General features: G+C 57.6%; 1 protein-coding gene across 2 annotated transcripts; it reads right to left on the bottom strand.

Annotated features, from left to right (window-relative positions):
• Positions 1–7,317: 7,317 nt before the first annotated feature.
• Positions 7,318–21,932, bottom strand: MDFI (MyoD family inhibitor). Of its 2 annotated transcripts, none has more exons than XM_081247042.1 (5): positions 21,634–21,932; positions 21,412–21,498; positions 14,203–14,385; positions 10,783–11,007; positions 7,318–7,997 (listed from the first exon to the last, which is right to left on the bottom strand). In XM_081247042.1, exons 2-5 carry the CDS (start codon positions 21,485–21,487, stop codon positions 7,741–7,743), a joined length of 741 nt encoding a protein of 246 aa, XP_081103168.1. In that variant the 5' UTR covers positions 21,488–21,498; positions 21,634–21,932; the 3' UTR covers positions 7,318–7,740. The 2 variants fall into 2 exon arrangements, with proteins under 2 accessions (XP_081103168.1, XP_081103169.1); XM_081247043.1 differs by having other exon boundaries at positions 14,203–14,380.
• Positions 21,933–22,567: the final 635 nt, after the last annotated feature.

Genomic DNA, 22,567 nt, shown 5'->3' with positions numbered 1-22,567 from the left:
TATGCCACTCTCTCACTTTGTCCCAGCTTACCCTTCCCCCTCCCCGTGTCCTCAAGTCCATTCTCTACATCTGTGTCTTTATTCCCGTCCTGACCCTAGGTTCTTCATATCTATTTTTTGTTTTGTTTTTTTAGATTCCATATATATGTGTTAGCATATGGTACTTGTTTTTCTGTTTCTGACTTACTTCACTCTGTATGACAGACTCTAGATCCATACACCTCACTACAAATAACTCAGTTTCGTTTCTCTTTATGTCTGAGTAATATTCCATTGTATATATATGTCACATTTTTATCCATTCATCTGTCGATGGAAGGGGCTGTTCTTTGTTGCGGTGCACGGGCTTCACATTGCGGTGGCTTCTCTTGTTGCAGAGCACGGGTTCTAGGCACGTGGGCTTCAGTAGTTGTGTCACACGGGCTCAGTAGTTGTGGCTCGAGGGCTCTAGAGCATGGGCTCAGTAGTTGTGGCACACGGGCTTAGTTGCTCCGTGGCATGTGGGATCTTCCTGGACCAGGGCTCGAACCTGTGTCCCCTGCACTGCCAGGCGGATTCTTAACCACTGTGCCACCAGGGAAGCCCAGTCAGTATGTTTTCTTTTTCAGTTTTATCAAGAAATCATTGAGATACATATAAGTTTAAGGTGTATGGCATGATTGTTTGATTAACATATATTGTGAAATGATTATCACAGCAGGTTCAGTTAACATCAATCATCTCATATAGGTACAGTAAACAGAGAAGGAAGAAACAATGGGAAAGAGTAATTGACTTCCAACACCATGGACTGATTCCACTGTCTTTGTACTTTATGTAAAAAGAATCACATAATCTGCTCTTTTGTGTCTGGCTTCTTTCCCTTGAGTCGGGTTTGTTCATTCTCACTGCTGTGCAAAATTCCATCAAGTGACTGCACCACAGTTTGTTTCTCCATTCTACCATTAATGGACAATTGGGTTTCCATCTGGGGGTCACTATGGATAGTGTTGTGGTCAACATTCTAGTCTGTGCCTTTTGGAACATGTGTGCACCTAGACCTTTTTCATATGCAACAAGAAGGGAATTGAATCGCTGGGTTGAATGGCTTATGCGTGTCTCTTTTGCCAAAGGGGATGCACTCCCAGCGGTGGTGTACAAGGGTTCTTGGTGCTGAAACATGAGGTAAGACAGTCTCTACCTACAGCAAAGGTGGGGGGAAGCTGGTGCCTGGATGGAAAAAGCTAGACTTCTCCATCCTGAGAGTGGGTGGCAGTGGGAAGGCGGGGGCAACAACACCCAGGAATGGGGATGGAGGAGGACTGGCAGCCTGTAGGGAGGGTGGCCATGGAAGGGTCTGGAAGGGCCATCTCTTGCTCTCCTCCTGAGCTAAGCAGGTAGAGGAGGCTGGGGTGACAGCTCCACACTCCATCAGCACCGGGGCTGAAACTCACCTCCTCTCTGTGGGGTTTGTCCCCACGTGCCCCTCACCCTGATGTGGAAATTGCTCAGTCCCTGTGACTGGCCTCTGGTGGAAGAGTCTCAGCCCTGGAGAGACGGGGGGAAGGCTGTGGCAGACCCTGTGGTGGTCTCCTCAACAGCCGGCCCCCTTCTCCCTGCCCAGCAGTGGATCAGGTTGGTCTGTCTGCTAGTCACTGCACACGCATTGCAGGTGATGGGGCTGCCTGTCCCCTCAGGCATTACCAATGAAGAGCTCTCTGGCCAACCTCTGCCTCCCTGCATCTCTGCCTCTTTGCCGGAGGGCTTCCTTCAGCAGCCCAACCAGGCAGCAAGCACCAGAAAACTGACACTCCATTGGGAAGAGCCTTCAACCAGTGATGGTGGGTTTGGTGTATAAATACCTCAGCTCCCTCAGAGGCAGGACTGAGTGCTATCCACCCACAGTGGTAACCAATTTGATAACACACCCTTTATTGTCTGCCTTCCCTCCCAGTCTCACTCCCCTCCTTCCCTACTGATGTTTCCTGGAATCCCCTCCTGAACAAACCTACTTGCACTTGAAACCTTGTCTAGGGCCTGCTTCTGGGGAAGTTAACCTAAGACCACATGTGACCCAGTCTGGACAAAAATGTAAGTAGACCTGCTAGGAGCTTCTGGAAATGCTTTTCCCCCCTCTGGTGAAAGGCGTAGGAGGAGGAGGTCTCTCTTTCCCTCTCTGCTGTTTTTGTTCTGTGTGGATGCTGTGTGAGCTTGATGCCTGGGGCTGCGGTAGCCACTTTGTGACAAGGAGGGAAGACCTGGACCACATGATGAGGATGACAGAGTGAAAGGATGGAAGCCAGCTTCCTTGACAGCATCTCTGAGTCTCCCAATCAGCTGGGGATCACCTACCTCTGCATTTTTGTTAAGGAGACAGTGCATGTCCTTACAGATTAAGCCACCTTCAGCTGGGTTTTCTGCTGCTTGCAGCCAAGCTCATCAATTGCTGATACAGGCCTTGTCCCAGAGGTGTTACCGTTGAACTCGACACTCCTGCTACCACCTTGAAGCTCCCAATTAGTGACACCAGAGAAGGACTAAGAGACAGGCTTGGGGTGCAGTGGGGTGGAGGAGGGGCCACAGGCTCAAACTTCACAGGTGGCTGAGGACCAGGGGTCCCAGAAGCGAGAGGGACTTCTAGGCAGCAGGTAGCTGGGGTCCCAAGGACAGGGGGTGGGGAGGGCAAGAACCCATTAATCTGGCCAGGGTGAGCGTTGTTATTATTATTATGAAGCATCTCAAGGCTCACACTCATCCTGGCCAGGCCCCATTAATGGCCCCATAAATCCCAGCCATAAAGAGTAATGGGGGGAGACAAATGAGATAATTAGGAATAAATCTTACTGAGGTCTCTATTCAGCAGCGTCCCTGGAACGGGCCAATCTTCCGAGCCATTAGCCAGGCCCCTAATTAATGCCAAGCTGCCCAGCGTTGTAGAGGCTCCAGGCACAGGAGGGACCCAGGACCAAAAGGAGGGGCACCACTGCCCCCAAAGCCCCGGCGGCGGGTGACCTTGGGAGCAGCCGAGGGACGCGTGTCCGCAGCCTCCCTGCTTCGCTTTTCTGTCTCCAGGGCCTTGGGGATGCTTTGTCCGCACTGTCCCGTCTGCCTCGCTGTCTCTTCCCCTCCTTTTCTGCATCTCACTCCATCTCCGGTCTGTCTACCTTCAGTCTCTGTTTCTCTCTTATCAGACGGTCACTGGCTGCATCGTTGAGCCACACAAGGTCTGACTTAGCAGGAATTGTGGGCGCCACCTGTAACCACCCTCCTCCATCTGTCCTCCCTGCCAACAGTCAACCCCAGGGCAGGCACCCCTTTGATACCCCCACCCCTGGAACAGTCTTTGGAACCGAGAGGTCCCCCTACCACTGCTGCAGTGCGCTTCCCTTGGGGCGGTTCTCTCTCTTGCCTGGGGCTGGGATCTCTCTCCGTGTCATTACCTCTGCCTCTGGGTCTTATCTCTGCCACTGGAGCCCGAGACTGAGCCTCACTCTCCTCCCAGGCTTCAGATTTTTGAAAGCCTTTGTCCTTGACTTTCCCTCTCCAGCCAGATGCCCTGTGCAGCTCAAGGTTTCCAGCCAGGCCTCCCCAGCCCAGGTGCCTCCTCTGGACCCACCTATAGTGACCTCTGTTGTTTTAATCTGCCATCCTTCCCCCGCTTTTTGTCACAGCGCCTCTATTTCTTTGGGAAATGTGCCCACCTGACTCTGGAAGGGCAGCCATGTAACCCACAGTCTCTGGCCACAAAGGCCTGGCTCATTTGTAGCCCTCCGTCCCCTGACACGGTGACTGGTCCAGAGATGGGCCTTAGTGCCTTCCCTGGGCCCCCTGAAGTGGCAAAACTGAGAAATGCCTGAGACACAGCACGTGAACACACTTCTCTTTCCCGCCTCCGAGCACCCCTGGACACCTGTCCGCATCATGAGGGAATGAGACTGTAACCCAGGGATGGTAGGAATTGTGGGGTACAGAGGCCGCTACAGGGTCGGGGGAAGACAGGAAAACCAGGTGCAGGGCAAGAAAGGCTGGGAGGGGCTTTTCTCTGGAGGAGGTGGTGGGGAGGGGAGGGCTGGGGCTGTGCGAGATACCATCCCATGCCTGTCTCCGTATCATTCTAGGAAAGTCGGAATGTGGAAAGGAGCATAAACACGGAAGTGACGAGGGGCCAGGTCTATGACCTCTGTCCTCTCTGCTGCCCCCGCTCAGCAACGGGGAGTGTCTGCAGCAGCTGTCCTGAGCCTTGGGGACCAGCCCTCAGTCCCCCACCACTGCCTCCTCTGCCCGGGGAGCTGGTGAAGGCCCCAGGGTATGGCTGGCTGCAGGCAGTCCAGCCTTGGGGCTGCTTCAAGGTGTCCCCTCCTTGGCCTGGAGACATGGGGTGTCTAGGCCCGAAGCCGAGTTGGAGTTGGCCCAGCTCTGAGTACAAGCACAGAGAATGCCGATTAAATGTGCCAAAGAATGGAGAGAAGCTGGTGGAGGCTCAGGAGGCCCGGGCGTGGCGGGCAGATCACCCCTCCCCACACAAGCCCGCCTCTGGCTCAGCCGCTCGGTTACAGGGCAAACACACCAGATCACCCAGAGGTCATGGGCGGTCCTGGCCAGGGACAACTCAGCCTGGCTTCACCACCTTGTCTTCCCACAAATGTGGTAATGCCTGTCTTGAGTTAGACGACCCAGGGCAGGAGAGTGGCCCTCAAGAAGTCTCCTGGGCAAAGGGGGTGCTGACCTGCTGCCCCAGGGTTGGAAGAAAACCAGAGAAGCAGGCGACTTCCCTGGATACTGTGGCCGCCATTAGATTTCCAGAGCCTCATCACTGTTCCATTGTACACACGAGGAGACTGAAGCCCAGAGAGTGAAAGGGCCTCTTGCCCAGAACCTACAGCAGAACCCGGCTCAGATCAGCTGGTCAGAAAGCAGAGACTGGGAGCCAACAGAGAAGGGCCACGGTGTGGAGGGGAACGGTCCAGAACCAGGGCTTGCCCTGGAAGGACTTGTGGGCAGAGCTGGGTGGGTCAGTGGCCTCTAAGATAAATGCCGTCTGCTTCCCAGCAGAGACGAGGCCACCTGGGCAAGGACGCGGGGGCTGGGGAAGGTGGAGAAGGCGTGGGATGCAGGGGGGCGGGTAGCAGACACAAGGATCAGGCTGAACGGGCTGGCGGTGTTGCAGGTTCTGAAATGTGCAGTGTGTGAGCACATGTGTGTGTCTATGTCTGGTGTGTGTGTGTGTGTACGGTATGTGTGTGTCTTTGTGGAATGTATGTGAGTATGTGGCTGTAAGGAGAGTGTGTGTTTGTGTGTGTGTGGCTGAATCCCGCCTCTGTCTCACCCCCACCCAGCTCAGCCTCTCGGGTTTCAGCCACTGTCCTGCAGGAAATCACTATTTAGACTTCAGAGGTGCCTCTTCCTGCAGCGGTCGCCACGGAGGGGAGAGGGCCGGGAAGGGGCCTTCCTGCCCACCTGGACCACACCTTGAGTTGGTCAGGCGCACCCCCCACCCTGGTCCTCCCTAACGTCCCTCGAACCGCAGCCTTGGGGAGAAGCTGGGTTGAGCGGGGACTGAACGGGGACCCTCCCACCGTCAGCCGTCTTCCTGTGGACAAAGCAGTGCAGCAGCGAAGTGGACGCTCCCCGCAGCCATGGGGGCAGACTGGCATCCCCTCATCGAGGTCAGAGTCACAAACACACACACCCTGAGGCCCAGCGATCCCACCTTCAGGAATATTCTACAGATACAGCTCATTTGTGCAAAAGGACATGCTCACGCAACCTTGTTTATAACAGAGAAATTAATGGAAGGGATTAAACAGGAGCTGGGCAACTGGATCATGTGTGGCTCATCCCTCCGTGAAGCTCCAGGCCGCTCTTCAAAGTGCTGATAAGGAAGAGCCCCAAAACAAATGGTCAAGTGATAAAAATGGTGCAACATTCATGGGATTCTGACATTTTGTAAAGAAAAAAAAAGAAAAATGATATGGGTAAATGCTTGTGCATGCACTTTTGATGAGACTTTTGAACCTTTTGTACTTTGAGCATACAATAACTAAGCAAAAACAAAAAAACAAAAACCCTTGAGACAAACGAACATTGAGGGGGCCAAGAAAATGGGGCTTCTCTCCTGGCTTTGATCTTGACTATGTGACCCTGGGGAGATCACTTCCTCTCTGTGTCCTGAGTTTCCTATGTGGTCCCAGAAGTCGGGAAACCTTGGTGTTGGCAAAGTGAGGCCTGTGTACACGTGTATGAGGGGAGGGGGGGTGGGGTCCTTCTCACCATCTCCTGTCACCTCCTTCTGCTGACACTGCAACCCACACCCAAGGCCATGGGCTGTTCCCTAATGTGGCATTCCTTAAGAGAGCTCAGATTTCATCTGGCTCTTTTCCTGAGCTCCCTCCTCCCCTCCAGAATCCGTCAGGGCCACTCCACCCTTTGTTCCTGGAAGCAGCATCCCACCAGTTTCCCATGAGGTCTCCACTTTTCAAGGCCTTCTTCAGCCATGTCTTCTCCTCAGGACAATCCAAGTCCAACCATGAGCTGTCCTCTCACTCACCCTGGACCCCTCCTGGCTTCCTCCAGGTCCAGGATGGGGTGGAGAGGGGTTTGGTCCACACAGCCCTCCCCGCTGTCAGCCTCAGTGCTCTGGTCTGCCCCTCCTTCCCGCACCCAAGGGCTCTGGACACCTGACCTCTGAGGCTCCCGCCAGTCCTGACAGTTTTCTTCTATCTCAGGCCCCCTGGAAATCAGGAGGACAACTGAGGCTGGGCCACGTGACCTCCATTCAGGCCAAACTTGCCTCCCAGTGCAGCCCTGGCTGTGCGGGGGCCCAGGGCTGCCCCCTCCCCAGGCCCTGCTCTGCCACTGACATAGGCGTCACCCTATGCCTTGGAGCCATCATGGCTTCGAGAAGCAGGAGTCAGCAGGAGATTAATTAATCAAAACCTGAACACATCTGCTGTTAATTAATTCTATGCCAAGGGTTAACTCTTCCCTTTCTGGGCTTCTCTGTCCCTTTGGCAGGAAGAGGAAATAAAGGTGGGGCGTGGGTACCCGTCTTCCTTCCTTCCCTCAGGGGGGAACATGAAACAAGGGAGGGGACCTCAGAGGCCAGGAAAGCCCCATCCATCTGGGGACTCTGTAGGGGAGTTGTGGGAGTGTTTGCTTTTGAGTCCTGGCCCATGGCTATCACTCATGTGTCCTGAGGAAATGTGAGATGGACCCATATCTTTATTTACAGCAACAAATAGAACAGACCTTCCCTCCATTCCCTCCCTCTCCCCTTCCAGTCTTTTCTATACCTTTCCCCCCTCCCACCCCACCCTGGGCCCAAGCCCAGCCCTGCCCTCTGGGGTCACTGTATGGGTCAGGCCCCACAGGAGGGGAGACTGGGGAGGGGCTTGGCTGAGGTCAGGTGGGGTGTCTCTTTTCACATTTTGTTGTCCTCTAAGCCTGGGGGCAGGGGAGGGGGGAGGCAGGCACAGGGGCAGTGAGAGGTAGAAAAGCGCACAGCCCCAGCACCCCAGCCTCCCCCATGTCCCGGCCCCCTCCCCCAACTTTCACAGTGTTCTGCAGCCCTGGCAGCTGAGCTAGGAACGGTCCCCCCTCCCCCCAGGTCTTAGGTGCTGTTGTCCAGGGAAACCAGCAAGGAGGACCAGCACTGCCCTCTCACCGGGCTGGGGTTCCGAGAGGGCTCGGGGAGGGTGGGAGAGGCCCGGGGGAGGGGGAGGGGGCGGTCCAGCCTCGTGTGACAGCTGGGGACACCGCGGGTCAGGAGGAGAAGCAGAGCCCACAGCACTCCATGCAGATCTCCAGGCAGTCGGCCGACTCGCAGCAGGCGTCCAGGATGCCGCAGTCCAGGTCGCAGGGCAGGTCGCAGTCAGCACACTCGCCGGAGCCGCAGCAGCAGCAGCAGAGGCACGAGTCCTCGGAGCTGCAGGAGCCGCACGTGGCGCAGTCCAGGACGATGTTGCACAGCGTCAGGAACTCGCAGAACAGGCAGGACAGGATGCAGTGGACGCAGCAGTCTGCAGGCGAGACGGCCAGGGGCCGGAGACCAGCCGCGGGCGCAGGCTCACTGAGTGCTGACATAACGCTCGTGCAGCCCTCCCCCGGCTCCGTGAAAGGGGGACCCACCTTCCAGGTGACCCCAAGACACGGACAGTTACGTGGAGTGAGGGTCTGAGCCCCGGCAGCCTGGATCCCGAGTCCCTGCTTTGACCACCCTCGGTCATTTAACGAACACCGAGGGATGACGTGTTCCAGGAACTGTTCTAAGTGTTGTGCACGAATTAAACTCATTGAAACTTGCAACAACTCCTTGAGGTGGGGCTGTATTAGCCCCTCTCTACAGATGAAGAAACTGAGGCACAGAGAAGTCCCTTCAAAATCTCTCCAGGATCCTACCACTCTGCTCAGCTCTTGCCTGGTGACAGCAACTGCGACCTTGCTGGCCTCCCCACTCCCTGCCTTTGACTACTGCTCCCGGCCCGCACCTACTCCGCAAACACACGGAGGCCGGAAGGACCCTTGAAAAACTTCTGTTGGATTCCACTCCTCCTGCCCTCACAACCCTCTAGTGGCTTCCGCTTCACCAGGAGGAAAAGCCCGAGAGCTCACAGTAGCCCCGACAGCCCCTCCCCAGATCACTCTGCTGTGGCCACACTGGCTACTCCTGGTCATGCAGGCACTGCCCCCTGTCCCCCCAGTGCTCCAGCCCCAGATACATGCTCTGCTCATTCTGTCCCCTCCGTCTTTGCCCAAATGTCCCCTCTCGGGGAGGCTTTCTGGGAGCACCCTCTTGAATACTGCGAGCTGCCGGGCCCCAGCCCGCCCCCCTCACCGGGGCCCGCTCTGCCTCCCCGCCCAGGACTTAGCACCTCCCTGGGCTCACACAGCTCTCCCCGCCTACTAAAGGGCAAGCACCGCAGGGGCCGGCGTCTTTGTCTGTTACGGTCCCTAGACCGGTGCCTGGCACATCGTGGGTGCTGAGAAAATACACAGGAAGTGAACTAACACACGATCCTGCCTTGGGCACCCAGCTGGTACGCGGTGGTGCTGGCTCAGCAGCCCGTGTTCTGAACCGCTGGCGTGCTGCCAGGATGCTGGGCTGGCACCCCTCCCAGGGGTCGGGCCATGGGCAGTGTCCAGTTCCCCTGACCAGGCGGGCCCCTGGCTCAAGGCGGCTGGTCCTGTGGGAGTCTCACACCACCATGCAGGCTCTGACGTCCCCACCCAGTCCTGTGTACAGGGAATGGGGGCTCGCACAGCTGGAACCCCTGCCATCTATGGCAAACTGGATAAGGGAGTTCTCTTCAGATGCAAATCTGATGAGGTCACCACCTTGCTTAAAACCCTTCGAAGCTCCCTACTGTCTTCCAGATGAAGTCTAGACCCACTATGCAGCTTACCAGGTACTCTCCACCGCAGGAGTCCCGGTCTGCTTGGAGTCTCACCTCCCACCATTCCTCACCTGGAACTTCATAATCTAGCCACACTAGCCAGTTCTCACCTCTGTGCTAAGGCACCCTGGCTAGATCCTCCTATGGGTCCTTTAAGGTTTGCTCAGACACCTCCAGAGCCTTCCCAGACTCCCCTCCCCAGCTTTCTGGGCTGGTGTGGGTGTCCCCCTGTGTTCACTTTATCACTCATCATTTATCTTTTTTTTTTTTTTTTTTTGAGGTACGCGGGCCTCTCACTGTTGTGGCCTCTCCCGTTGTGGAGTACAGGCTCCGGACGCGCAGGCTCACCAGCCATGGCTCACGGGTCCAGCCGCTCCGCGGCATGTGGGATCTTCCCAGACCGGGGCACAAACCTGTGTCCCCTGCATTGGCAGGCGGACTCTCAACCACTGCGCCACCAGGGAAGCCCACTCATCATCTATCTTTTATCACATCACAGAGTGATCACCTGTTTGTATCTCTCTGATGAGAGCTTTTATGAGGCCATGGCCTGGGTACCCAGCACACAGCACAGTGCCTGGCTCAGAGCAGATGCCCAGTTCACTTCAGATGCATGAATACCCCCTTCATAAACAAGCCTGTTGGGCAGAATCTGCTCTGGGGGGGGTGAAAGTTATGAACACATTGTGTGCAAATGTGTACACTGAATCCTGTTTGCAGAGGACCAGCCAGAGTTCCCCAGCATGGAGAGAAATCACTTAAAAGTTCTGGGGTGAAGGTCAAGCATCACTGGGCTACAGGTAGCCATCACCCATGCTGAACTGATGCCTGGTGGGGAGGGGGACCTGACTGCCCAGGTCAGTCCCTCAGAGGACCTCTGTGTGGCAGGAACAGTGGCTGGTATATCTGGGTGCTCTGACCTCCCACTGAACCTTGCAGCCCCATCCCGCCCCAATTAAGCATCTGATGGTGCATCGTTTTATTACGCTAAGTGCTGTGCTCTCACTAAACAGATGGTCCATTCCTCAAGGAAAATTTCTGTTTCCAGAAATGAGGTGGCTTAAGCGGGACGAGCCCAGATGGCTCCATTTCTTGTTAGAGCAACTCTGGGAGAGTAGGGATGAGAAGGAGTTGGCCTTGAGAACTCACACCTGCCTTACCTTACCCAACATGTGTCCTCTGCAAGGTTCTCTGATTTAAGAGTCTTGCATCAGACTCCCCGGAGGGCTTGTTAAAACCCAGACTCCCAGGCCCCACCCAGAGGTTCAGATCTGGCGGACCTGGTGTGGGGCTGAGATGCTGCACTTCTAACCAGCAACCTTGTAAAGATGCTGCCGCTGGCCCCTGCATCAGACTTCGAGGAAGCCGCTTTGGAGGCTTCTCCCAGAGGGAGGCGGGATGGGGTGCTTACCTTCCTGCGCCTGGAGAGGGATCTGGGAGGCAGCAGACTTGGTGCTGCTCTTGCTTTTCTTGCCGCCTTGGCTGGCTAGAGATGGGTGTGTCTGCAACTTCCGGTGGGCCTTGGGGCCCCCCAGGGCACCGTTCCCCGTCCTCCTGGTGCCGCTCAGCTCCGAGGGGTGGCCAGAGCCATTCGCCACTAGTGGGGTGCAGCCCAAGGGGTTCCCCTGAGGCTGGCCTAGGAAGATGATGAGAAAGGGCAATGGGGAAGGTGGGAGCTGGGGGGGGTCCCCGCACACCCTCCCGGGGCTCTGCTTGAATCCTGCCTGCTTTGTTCCTAGTTACATCACAAGTCATCTAGCTGATCTGTATTTTGCAGATGGGGAAACTGAGGCCCAGGGAAACTGACTTGCCCAGTGGCACATCATGAAACAGCCACAGAGTCGAGCCTGGCTCCTGACTCCCAGGTCCGTGCTCATTCTAGAAAAGACAGAGGTGCAAGGCAAAGGGAGAGGCTCAGGGCCCTGGACCCCACCTTCTTACCCCACGTGAAATCCACTCTCCTGCTCTTGGGGTCCTGGGATTTTGGCGAGAGAGGTGGCAGTTGGGGGTGGAGGGACAGCAGGGAAGCGGTTAACCATCACCTCGGCCCCTGCCAAGCCCCCTGCTGCTTTTGCCCTTCGTGTGCCAGGTGATTGATTGGAAACATCTGTTTGGAGATGAATGCCCTGGCCCTGGAATCCAGGGGCTCCTCAGAGCAGCCCCGTATCTCCCGCTCCTTCTGCCTTCAGCTCCCCGCCCCATCCAGCCTCTGTGGGGCAGCTGCAGAACGGGCTTGCTGAGGGGCCCCTTGGGTCTGACGAGGGGGAGAAGGGAAGAGGGAGGCCAAGCAGGGAGACCCCAGAAGCTGGGAGCCCTGGGTCCCCATCCTAGGCTGAGGAACCAAAGCAGCTTTATCAGTGGGGTGTGGGGAGGCTGGCCCTGGAGGTCCCCGCAAACAGCCCGTTCTTTCCCTCAGGTTTGCCCACCTGGATGGCACGGTTCTGTCCTCAAGAGATGAGGGCAGAGGGTGTGTGTGTGTGTGTGTGTGTGAAGAGATGAGGGCAGGTGTGTGTGTGTGTGTGTGTGTCAAGAGATGAGGGCAGGGGTGTGTGTGTGTGTCTGTGTGTCTGTGTGTGTGTGTGTGTGTGTGTGTGTGTGTGTGTGTGTAGAACTCTGAGAAGGGGTCACAGGAGTTCGAGGATCCCTCTGCTCAGGGCCCCTGACTCCTGGGCGGGACCCTCTGGCCCTCAGGACCCTCAGTAAACGTGAACGTGGGGCACTTCCATCTCTCAGGCCCTGGGGTCTAGATCCCCAGCTCCCTCTGGGTCAGGTCTCTGGGTTTGGATTGTGGCAGGAGGGGGTGTCTGGGGCGGGAGCTGGAGGCTGAGGAGAGCGGAAGGGAGCCTCAGTGCTTCCCCTAACTGAGGGGGCTGGGCCTTTTAGTAATGGTGGGAGCACATTGCTGGGCACTCACTGCACGCCGGGCACTGTTCGGAGCATTTGGCATGCGAATTGTTCTCAGTATCTCTATAGGGCAGTATCCTCCTTTTACAGATGAGGAAATCGAGTCCCAAGGAAGTACAGTAACTTGTCCAAGGTCACACAGCGAAGTGTCAGAGGTGGGACCAGCCTGGAGGCTAAAAGCTGGGACTCGAGAGCAGAGAGGCAAGGAGCGGGGCAGAGGTTGGGAGGCAAAGGGACTGAGGAATAAGCTGTTACTATCACAGCCATCACTACTCTTATAACTAGTAGCTGACATGGTTCGAGCTGTGACTAGGTGCCAGACACACACAGTGTTAAGAGCTCTAAGTGTAGTAACTACTTCCTTATGTGCTTTTTTTTTTTTTGGCCACACCGAGTGGCTTGCGGGATCTTAGTTCCCTGACCAGGGATTGAACCTGGGCAATGGCAGTGAAAGCGCTGGGTCCTAACCACTGGACCACCAGCAATTCCCAGTAGTAACTTCCTTAAGCATCAAACAGATCTACTATTACTAGCCCATTCTGCAAATGAAAAAACGGGGGCCCAGAAAGGGTAAAACTGACCAGAGGTTCCACAGCTAGGAATTGGAGTGGGGAGGGGATGGAGATTGGGAGAAAGGAGCTGAGGACAAGCTGGGGAGTCAGGGAGATGATGGAAGACAGGGCTCTGGGGAGGACCGTGCTGGGAGCCTCTGGCCCTGAGCAGTGGCTGGTGCCTGCATCCGGGTAAACAGGGGTAAGGCCAAGGGAAGTGGCCAGGCCTGAATCATCCTGCCCCCAACTCCTGGCCCCATGGTGGGTGACTGGGCTGAGTCCTTGGCCAGCTTCGGTGCCCCCTGCCCTGCTGCCTAAACATGGACACAGTGACCAGAGGGCGGGAGCATGTGGTGAGCTAAGGGCTCAGGAGGTTGGGGCAGACACAGAGCTCGCCTGTGGCCATGGCTGTGGCGGTGGTCGTGGTGGCTGAGTCACAGAGCAAACACTCAGGGCCCATAGACACAGGGGTGTCTGTCCAACTCCCATCCAGGCCCCCTCCTCCGTGACCATGGCATTCATCTCTTTCTCTCAGTTCTGCTGGTGGGTGTGTCTGGAGGGCAGTGCACTAGCAGGATTTAGTAACCCTGACTTCCAGGGAGTCCAGCTTACCCCAGATGCCCTGGTTGAAGGCGGTTCCACACTTGGCCATGCCAGCTGGGCAGGCACGCATAAGAAAGAGCACTGGGCCAGGAGACCTGAGCTCCCCAGTCTGTGTCCAGGGAGAGTGGGTCTCCGTGCCTCAGTTTCCTCATCTGTAAAATGGGCTTGGCAAGAGCTATCCTGCTGCCTCAATACAGGCCAATTTGGAAAGCGCGTGAGATCATGCCGGGAAAGAAAGTTGGAAAGTGCCAATGTGTCTGTAGATTTTGCGGATCTTACTGGTAATTACAAAATGATTCTGGTTGTCCCTTCCCCTGCTCCTGAGGGTGACAGTGGCGAATTCTCCCCTTCCAGGACCTCCTTGGAGACACTGAGCTAAACCTGGGAATAGAGCTGAGTTTTGCACCTGTCTACAGAGAGCAACTGCGGGTGTCTCTCCTGCCGGTTTGCTCTTGACACCCTGAAGGCTGGGCTGCCTCAGGCTCTGGCTCCTTGCCCCTGGCCTCACGCTCTCTTGTCCTGAACCATATTGCCTGGAGCCTGGACACACTCATTTTGAACTAATTTTATCCGAATCATTTTGTATGTGGAGGTCTTCTTCCTAGACAGAAAGGGCAACATCCTACACCTTTCCACCGCCCACACCTCAAGGTCCTGGCCCACCGGTAGGCTCCCACAGGCACCCACGGCATTTCTGCCAGCCCATCTGCATTGGATTCCCCAGAGCAACCCCTACATGTTGCCATCCCAATCCCCTGACCCCTAGGACTCACGTGTCACAGCTTCTGTGGGGATGTCGAGGTCAGTGCTGTCCAGAGCCTGGGAGGCCCCAGGGCCATTGCTTTGGGGCATGGAGGGTGCCACCTCTTCCAGGGAGCCCTCCTCTAGCGCTGCCTCTGCAGGTTGAGCGGATCCTGTCACTACCTCCAGCCCAGGCAGGAGGGATAGGGTCTGGGCTAGGGAAAAAGCAGACGACCGAAGGACATTTTCCTGGTGCCCTCCTGTTTGCCCAGCCCTGGTCCCCTTCCCACAGCCCAGAATGCTGTGAGCCCTTATTCTCGGACTCTGTACCAGTTACCCAGCCCTTACCCTATCTGGCAACAGTGCCAGACTCTAGAATAGAAAGTTCCCAAACCACAGCCCGTGAACAAGCAAGGGTGTGTACATGTGCAAGTGTGTGTGTGTGTGTGTGTGCGTGCACTGTCAGGGAGTGGGGCCCGAGGTGCATGGTATAAGGGAAGTGGGGGGAGGCAGAAACACAGCGCAGGAGAGAAGAGACAAGCAGTGATGGGGGGACAGGGACAGGCATCCAGAGTGACATGGAGAGAGAAAGAATCAAAGGCACAGTGAAAGGTAGAAGCAAAGACAGACAGTGCATCAGAATTTGGGAGATTGGGCACGGAGGAGGGCGCCCCAGACGCCCAGTGACAGACAGCCCGGGACAGGCAGGAGACTCAGCAATTGAGCGAAAGTCAGCGATGGAGAGAAAGATAGAGATGAGGTCAGAGGCAGAGGCGATGGAGAGGGAGTGGGGTACAGACAGAGCAAGAGGGAGACAGACAGTGAGCAATTGGGGCCGAGAAAGAGGATGATAGCAAGAGAAAGAGTCAGAGAACCCTGGGGGGTGAGGCGGAGGGGCTCCGGGCAGGAAGAGAGACGGGGAGACGGCCCGAGAGGGCTGGAAGAGGCGTATGGCAGCCACATGTAATTACAGTGAATGGCTCGGCCCCTCTGTGCAGGGTGGGCGGAAGGCAGAAATGGAGCCACCTACAGTTCCTGAGGCAGGAGGACTAGGGCCCCCTGGGTCCAGGGGAGGAAAGTTCTGGGGGCTGAGATGTGGGGCAGGGTGGCAGAAAGGTGACTGGGCGTGGGAAGGCCTGAGGGTGGACAGGAAGGGTGAAGCCCAGGGTCATGGGGCCAGGGGTCAGGCTGGGCAATGACAGGGTGCAGCCTGGGCCTCCCATCAGCCCCCAGGTCGTGCAGTGGGAATGACAGGGGCCTCAAGAGGGTGCCCCTCCCCCAAGCCGCACTGGGAGCAGGGGAGACAGAAACGAGAGACTCAGAGAGACACAGAGACCAAAGGCTCAGGGAGAGGAGAGTGACACAGGGAGCCACAGAGAAAGATGAAGAGAAAGGGTGATGAAACCCAGAGAGTAAGAGGTCAGCGCCCACCCGTACACACCACACACAGAAATCACGAGACACACCCACAGGGACAGAGAGAGACGAAAGCTAGTCTTGGAAACAGTAACGGAACCAATCACAGAGCGCAGAGGGCCTTACATAGGGGTTCCTTCCCTGAGCTGTCTCCAAATGGGGGCGGAGGGGTAGGGAAGGAGATCATCAGAGGGTTCAATTCAGGTTGGGTGTGTAGGTCTGGGGGATGGGAGCATCCTGAGGGGAGGGGACAATCCAGGGGCTCAGAGACCCCTGAACAATCCTTGTTCCAAAGACCCTGGTCTCCCATGGCCAGGGGGACCAAGGCCCCAGGGACCCCACGTGGGTCGTACAGAGAGCAGCCGGCATGCTCCCACCTGCTTAGGGAAACCATTGACCCTGCCTGGAGCTGGGAGGTGGGACAGGGTGCAGGGAGGGCTGGGGCTCCCACCACAACTGAACGGTGGCAGTTCTGTGCTGGGAACCCCTCCCGGTGCCCGGGGAGGCAGGGGGCAGGCCCCTCCAGCCCCATCCATTCCTTGGGCCTATTGAGAGCTCTCTGCGTTCTTAAGAGGTCAAATGGCTTTGGGAGCATCGCAGGGCTCAGACGAGGGGGAACAGGGAAGCAGAGATGACCCCCGAGGGGGATCCAGGCCGCCGGCTCCATGGCACCTCTCCCAGCCCAGAGTCTGGCCTACAGCAGCACAGACGGGACAGGACAGTGGAGGGTCACGACCAACCTGGCACGGAGAAGGAGGCTCATGGCTTGAGTCCTAATTCCCAGAAAGGGAGGGGGCCGCCCAGCTCCAGCCTCTGGCCCCAGAGGCGTCTTGCCAAAGCCCTGAAGCGGAGCGCCGACTCTCCCAGGTGGTGTAATGACAAAGGCCTGAGCCAGCAGCTGGAAGACCCAAGCCTTGGTTTTTACCAGATACCAGCTTGGGCGAGTTACCAGGAATTGGGTCACCTTGTGTGAAAGGGGGCTCACCATGCTTGTCCCTCAGGGTTTCAAAGAGTAAATGAAACACTCAGCAGTGCCTGGCATGCAGGGGGCTGCTCACATACGCTTCCACCTGCCCATCCCCCTGCCTGCCCTCACTCCTCTCCCTTCCTTCCTTTCCTCCTTCCTTCCTGTGTTGTTTGGTGTAATAGCTACGACGCACCTCCCAGTACGTCAAGCACTGGGTGGACCAAAATGAGAAAGACCTGGTCACTCCCCCAGGAGTCCTCTGTCGGGGATGGGGTGGGTGACAGTCACATACACCGAAGAGCAAGAGTTACAGCAGGGGCATCTAAGAACTGTGGAAGCACAGAAGGTGGGCACTTATCCCAGGGGTGTGTGTGGGTGTGTGTGTGTTTGTGTGTGTCTAGGAGGCTTCTTGGAGAAGGCAATGCCTACACTGGGTATTAAATAATCAATCAGTCAGCAAAGAAGGGGAAAAGGACCTTTCGAGAATAGCAGCAGAAGCCAAGACCCCAGTGTGAACAGCCATAGCATGAACGAGGGGAGACTAGAATGATAACCGAGGCACGGTGGGCCTTGTGGTCACTTCCCAGGCTTTCTCCTGAGGTCACCAGGGCACACAGAGGTGACACTGTCAGTCCTGCAGTGCAAGGAGCCAGGATTGCAGCCTCTTGGCCCCCAGGGTTGAAGAGGGAGGAAGGCGAGGAAGAGGAGTTAGGAGACTGGTCCTCACCTGGGCCCTCCTACCCCTATGTCACCTGCCACTCTCTGGGCAGTCTCTCCTAAGTCACCTACAGGGCTGGTGACCTTGAATCTGGTGGGAACAGGAAATTACAGAGAGCACAGACAAAGTCTCGAGGAGGCCCCTCCTGCAGGAAACCTGCCATTCTGGGGTGAGCATCAGACCTCGGAAGGAAACAAGGGGGGAAGGTAAATCCAGTCCAGTCATCTTGACCTGGAAACACTGAGGGACAGACCTCCTGGAGCCGGGAGGGCTGCAGAGAGGACCCAGCAGACACTGGGGGAGCAGCGCTGAGGGCAGAAGAGGAAACTGTGCTGAGGGCCCAGAGATGTGGGAGCAGGCAGAGAAGGAACAAGAAGTAGCACGAGGACCTGGTCTGCGGGTGACACGCTGCCCAGGGGCCCCGACGCCAAGATGCTGGAGAAGAAACAGCTCTCCCTGCAAGCACATGGAGCCGAAAAACCAGACAAGAGGCGGGGCCCACGTGCTCAACCATCAAAAGACGGAAAGAGCCCAGCTTTCCTTCTTGCGACCAGGAGACCCCTGCCCAGCCACAGAGGGGAGAACATCTCTAGGAGAAACTCCAGGAGGATGGGAGGCCAGCAAAGGACAAGGGCCACTGTGTGGACAAGAAACTCAAGTTGTGTGTGAAGGCATCTGCCCCGGGTGGGGGTGGGGCTGGAGTCCCTGGCTGGGGCCCCACCAGAGCCACCTTTTTCTAATGTGCACAGGGGGTAACTCCCTGGCGGTCCAGTGGTTAGGACTCCGCGCTTCCACTGCAGGGGGCACGGGTTCGACCCCTTATTGGGGAACTAAGATCCTGCAAGCAGCACGGTGCAGCCAAAAATAAACAAATAAATAAACTTAGAAAAAATAATAATGTGCACAGCGGGCCAGCCATGCTGGTGTCATCTCTGAGCAGAAGCCCCAGCCCTGCACTTCTCTCAAGAGTCCCCATCTCCAAGGGGGAAACACAGAAAGGCAAGAGCCCCTGTGCCTCGACATATTCTCATCCTTAACATGGGATAAAGTTCAGGTCAATGCCCTGAGTTCTGGAAAGACAGCCCCAGAAGAGGGTGGAAAAATCACGTTTAAATCCATAAGCCCGAGAGCGAAGCAGAGAGACTCAAGCTTCAGCCAGACCCTGTGTGCTCCCTCTGCCTGCTGTTCCTGGATGGAGAAGGAGTTTGGGGGACCTCTTCCAGGTAGGAAGGGTTCATTCCAAGCCTGGAAAGTGTCCACAGGGCCCTCGTCCCCAAGCTCCGGTGCCTGGTGCCTCCAGCCGAGCCCTCTCCATTGTCTTCGTGGACAGTGGACCCAGCCTTCCCCTTTGGAGCTCCGACCATCTCTGCAGAGAGAGGGCCAGGATCTGATCTGCTCAGAGAGTAGTGACCAAAGCCCCACATTCCAATCTATCCCTGGCCTGGTATTCAAGGCCTCGGTCTATATCTTCAGCCTACTCAATGGACAAGGAGCCTATGTTCCAGGCTGGCCGACCTCTCCATGGCCCCAGGCCACCACAGGGCCTTCTGCCCAATCCATCCAAGCTTATATTGTTCCCCTTGATCAGAATGTCCTACCTCTCCCCTCTCCCCAAATCCAGCTCATCCTTCATGACCCAGCTGGAGTTTCACCTCTTCCTCCAGAAAGCCTTCCCTGACCCTCGAGCCAATAGTCTCTCCTCGGAGTGGCCACTTACTGAGAACTCAGCGTCCAGGGTTCCCTGCTGTAAACTCTAACTAGGGAGTGAAGTGCGGGTCCTCAATCAGACTGCAGCCCCAGTCTGTCTCTGCACCCCCAGTAGGCACTTAACAAATGTCTGTTGCTGAGGATTGAGTTCTGGAGCCTGGAGCCCCAGGTCAGGAGGAGAGAGAATGAGAAGGTGAGAATTAGGGTTGGCATCCGGCACCAAGAAGGCAAGAATGTGGACTCGTTTGATACACACTTGTGACACACAGGTCACAGGCTCAGGTCACCAGGCTGAGGACTTGTGAGGGCCCGAGATGGCCAGTTAGGCTGGGTCCAGTTGGTTTTATTTTAGGTCTGAAGGCTCCAATTCCCCAGGAAATTCAATTTAGAACCAAGAGCAGGAATGTGACGCCACAGTGCTGGACAGAAATCTGTGGGTTAGGGAGCCAGGCTCCTGGGGCTCTCGGGGCTGGATGGGGAAGAGGCCACTGGGGGAGTCAAGGGTGTGCGGGCTTGGCCACCTTCCCCGACCAGAGCTGCCCTGGGTCCCCTTGCACCCCTGTCTGCATCTTGGGTGGCTGAGGGAGGGGCTGACTTGCTCCCTGGCTATCTTGCCAGCAGGGCCTCGGCCTTGCTGTTCTGTCAGCGCTCAGCAGGGAGCGTGGGGGATTCTGGTCTCCGATTTAGGCGTCTGTGGGGTTTTGGCTGGGTCTCCTGCGGTTTGGGCTTCCTGGGCAGCAGGCTCATTCTCCCAAGGCAGCAGAGCCAGGCCTTCTCGTGTTATGAAAGCCACATTGTCTGGCCCAGCCCAGGCTGGGGAGGGGGCTCGCTGGGGCACTGGGGGGCCTCAAGTTACAGCCCAGGGCTTAACCCTCCCAGTGGCCCACCCTGGCCCTTGCCCCTGCCCTGAGCACATTCAGCCCCTCCTTTCCCCTACTGGGGCTCGAAATGGGTCACACAGGGGCGAGGATCTTGGAAGGAAGGAGTGGAGGCGAGAGCAGAGAAAATGGATAAGCAGGGGAAGAATGGGAGAGTTGGAGAGAAGCAGGAGGCCGAGAAAGAGAGGAGGGGCGAGGGACAGAGAAAGAGCCTTCCCAGGCCTCTGCCCCTAGCTCTCTCTCCAGGCTGCAGGAGTCCAGTTCTTGGGGGAGTTTATTCCCCAGAAGTCCCTACTCCAGGGTCCCCACAGAGGGGGGAATCTGAGGGCTGGTGGGATGCACAGCAGACACACTAGTCTCACGTACATGCCGGCCCCTGGCCAAACGTCTCCCACTTGTCCTCACTCTAGGAGACCCCCAGCCCCACCCCACACCTCCACAGCCCTGGGTCTCCAAAGGGCCAGCATCCACACCAGGTAGACCTGGGCCTCTCCAAATGGGCAGACCAGCTCCCATGGGCGGATATGGAGACTGAGGCCAGAGAGGGGAAGGAACTTGTCCAAGGCCATGCAGGGAGTTAGTGTCAGAGGTCCAGGACCAGACCTCCGTTATTCAGAGACTCAAAGAGGGGAGAAAGGGCGAATGGGGCTGGGTGAGAGGAAGGCAGAAGATTAGACTAACCTAGAGCTGGGATTAAAGGCATGAAATCTGGGCCTGTACTCCTGCATGCAACCCCTCCAGCCTCCCGCAACATATCCCAGATGTTCCTGACTTCTCCCTGTCCCTGTGGTCCATTGTGAGCCTCAGCTCACATGTGTGTGGTGAGGGGATTGACTGAGAGCCACAGCCCCAGGACTCCCCTCTGCCCCCTCCTCGGACCCCCTCAGGGGGTCACAAACCCTCCCGGGTTGGGAGGCTCCTACAGGAATCCCAGGGAGGTTACAGACCCTGTGAATTGAGGGAAGGGGTGTTTCACTCGGGTGGAGAAGGAGATAAAGCGTGTGTGTGTGTGTGCGTGTGCGCGCGCGCGTGTCCCTGCAGGGTAGGGGTGGCGGGGACTGGCCGGGCCCGGGTGGGGAGGAAGACGAGCGAGACGAAATGGCAAGGAGGGGAGGGGCCGGCTCCTGTCGGACAAAAGTTTTCTGGAAGCACTAGGCTCTGGCTGGGTTGGGGGAGGGGAAGGAGAGAAAGACTCAGACACCCCCGCCCCGCCTGAGGCCCCCATAAATATTTACACACTGGGCAGAAAAGGCTGGGACACCAATCCCAGACGGACAGACAGACACTGCGGTGTGTGTGTGTCTGGTGTTGGGAGTGGGGAGAGTTGGAGCCAACTTGGCGCGGCCACCGCCTCCGTTCGGGCCCTACCCCCATCGCCTCAGCCCTCCACTCTCCTTGGACCCGGTCCCCGATACCCAGATTCCTCGCCTCCACCTCCACTTAAGCTTCCCCCGAACCCTCTCCCCGCTTCTCAGGGGGGAGGGGGGAGAATGACCACCGCCCCCAACCCCCTACCCGGCTCTCGTCCAGTCTAGCTCTCCACCCCCGGTCCTACCTGGGCCGGGGGCTGCGCTGGGGGCTCCATGGGGCGCGTCGCAGTGAGGGGGGCGCTGGCCACTCACCTGGGACATCGGCCCGGGACCTGCGGGAAACAGAGCTCAGCGGGCGGGGCGGAAGGTCCCCGCGCGCGCGAAAGGGGAAAAGGGGGCCGGGCAGAGGGCGATCCAGCGGCAGCCGTGCGCCCATCCCTTCTCAGCCCGGCCCCCGACCGACTTACTCGTGCGAGCTGCGCGCCGCTCTCTCGCGCCGCGGGGATCACTGCACGGGGCCTGCCATGCACGACGGCCGTGAGCGCCCCAGCCCAGGGGCAACTCGGCTCCACTGCGCTCGCCCCGCGCCCCTCCCCTCTCACTCGCTCCTTTCTCCCTTTTCGGCGCCAGCGCGCGCCGCTGGCCCGCTTCCTTCTGCCTCCTTTCCCTGTAGCCCCCTCGCTCCTCCCCTGCTTGCTTCTCCTCTTCCCTCCCCTCCTCCCCGGCCCACCCTCTCCCCGCCCCCTCCTCGCCTTCCCAGGCGCCCCCCCCCCCACGTCCCTTCCCCCGCGCCGGGCTCGGCGCTGCCTGGGCGGGACACGTCTGTCCGCGGGGCGCCGCGGCTGGAGCCCCCACAGGAAGCCGGCTCCGCGCGTTTCCTCCGCGCTCTCGGAGCTGGGCCCAGTCTCCCCAGATCCCCGCCCCCCTCCCAGGCCCAGCGCCCCGGGGGGCGTGCAAAAGGGGCCGCGCGCGTTCCCCTTCGCCTGTCCTAAACTCTGCGAAAGTTTTCGAAAAAGCAAGAGAACGAGAGAGAGAGAAACCATGGTAACCACAACTACCTCGAGCCAATTGTCTGAACATTTGTGGCCCCCAAATCTCGTTGTCCTAAAGGTGGGAGTGATCAAGTTTCTCAGGCACCCTTTGCCCACCCCCTTGGTCTCTGCCCCGGGGTGCTAAGCCTTGGCACAGACCAGAAGTTGTCCTCCGGGAAATCCGGTTAGTGATCACCTAGCATCCCGTGTCCTAGAGCAGCCCTAATTCCCCCACCTCCACCAGCCGTGCGTGGGAATTTGGTCAGAAACCCAACTCTGGAGGCAAAGAGAGGTTCTCGAGTTCAGCCTTTCTTTTGGCTCCAGACTGGATTCCGAGGCCTTCCAAATTGCGGGCGCTCGGGAAAGGGGA

The sequence above is a fragment of the Mesoplodon bidens genome (genome assembly GCF_964165515.1).
Source record: "Mesoplodon bidens genome assembly, chromosome: 10".
NCBI classification, from domain to species: domain Eukaryota; kingdom Metazoa; phylum Chordata; class Mammalia; order Artiodactyla; family Ziphiidae; genus Mesoplodon; species Mesoplodon bidens.
The sequence above is the reverse complement of the archived record's forward strand: the minus strand, read 5'-3'. Positions and strand labels throughout refer to the sequence as shown.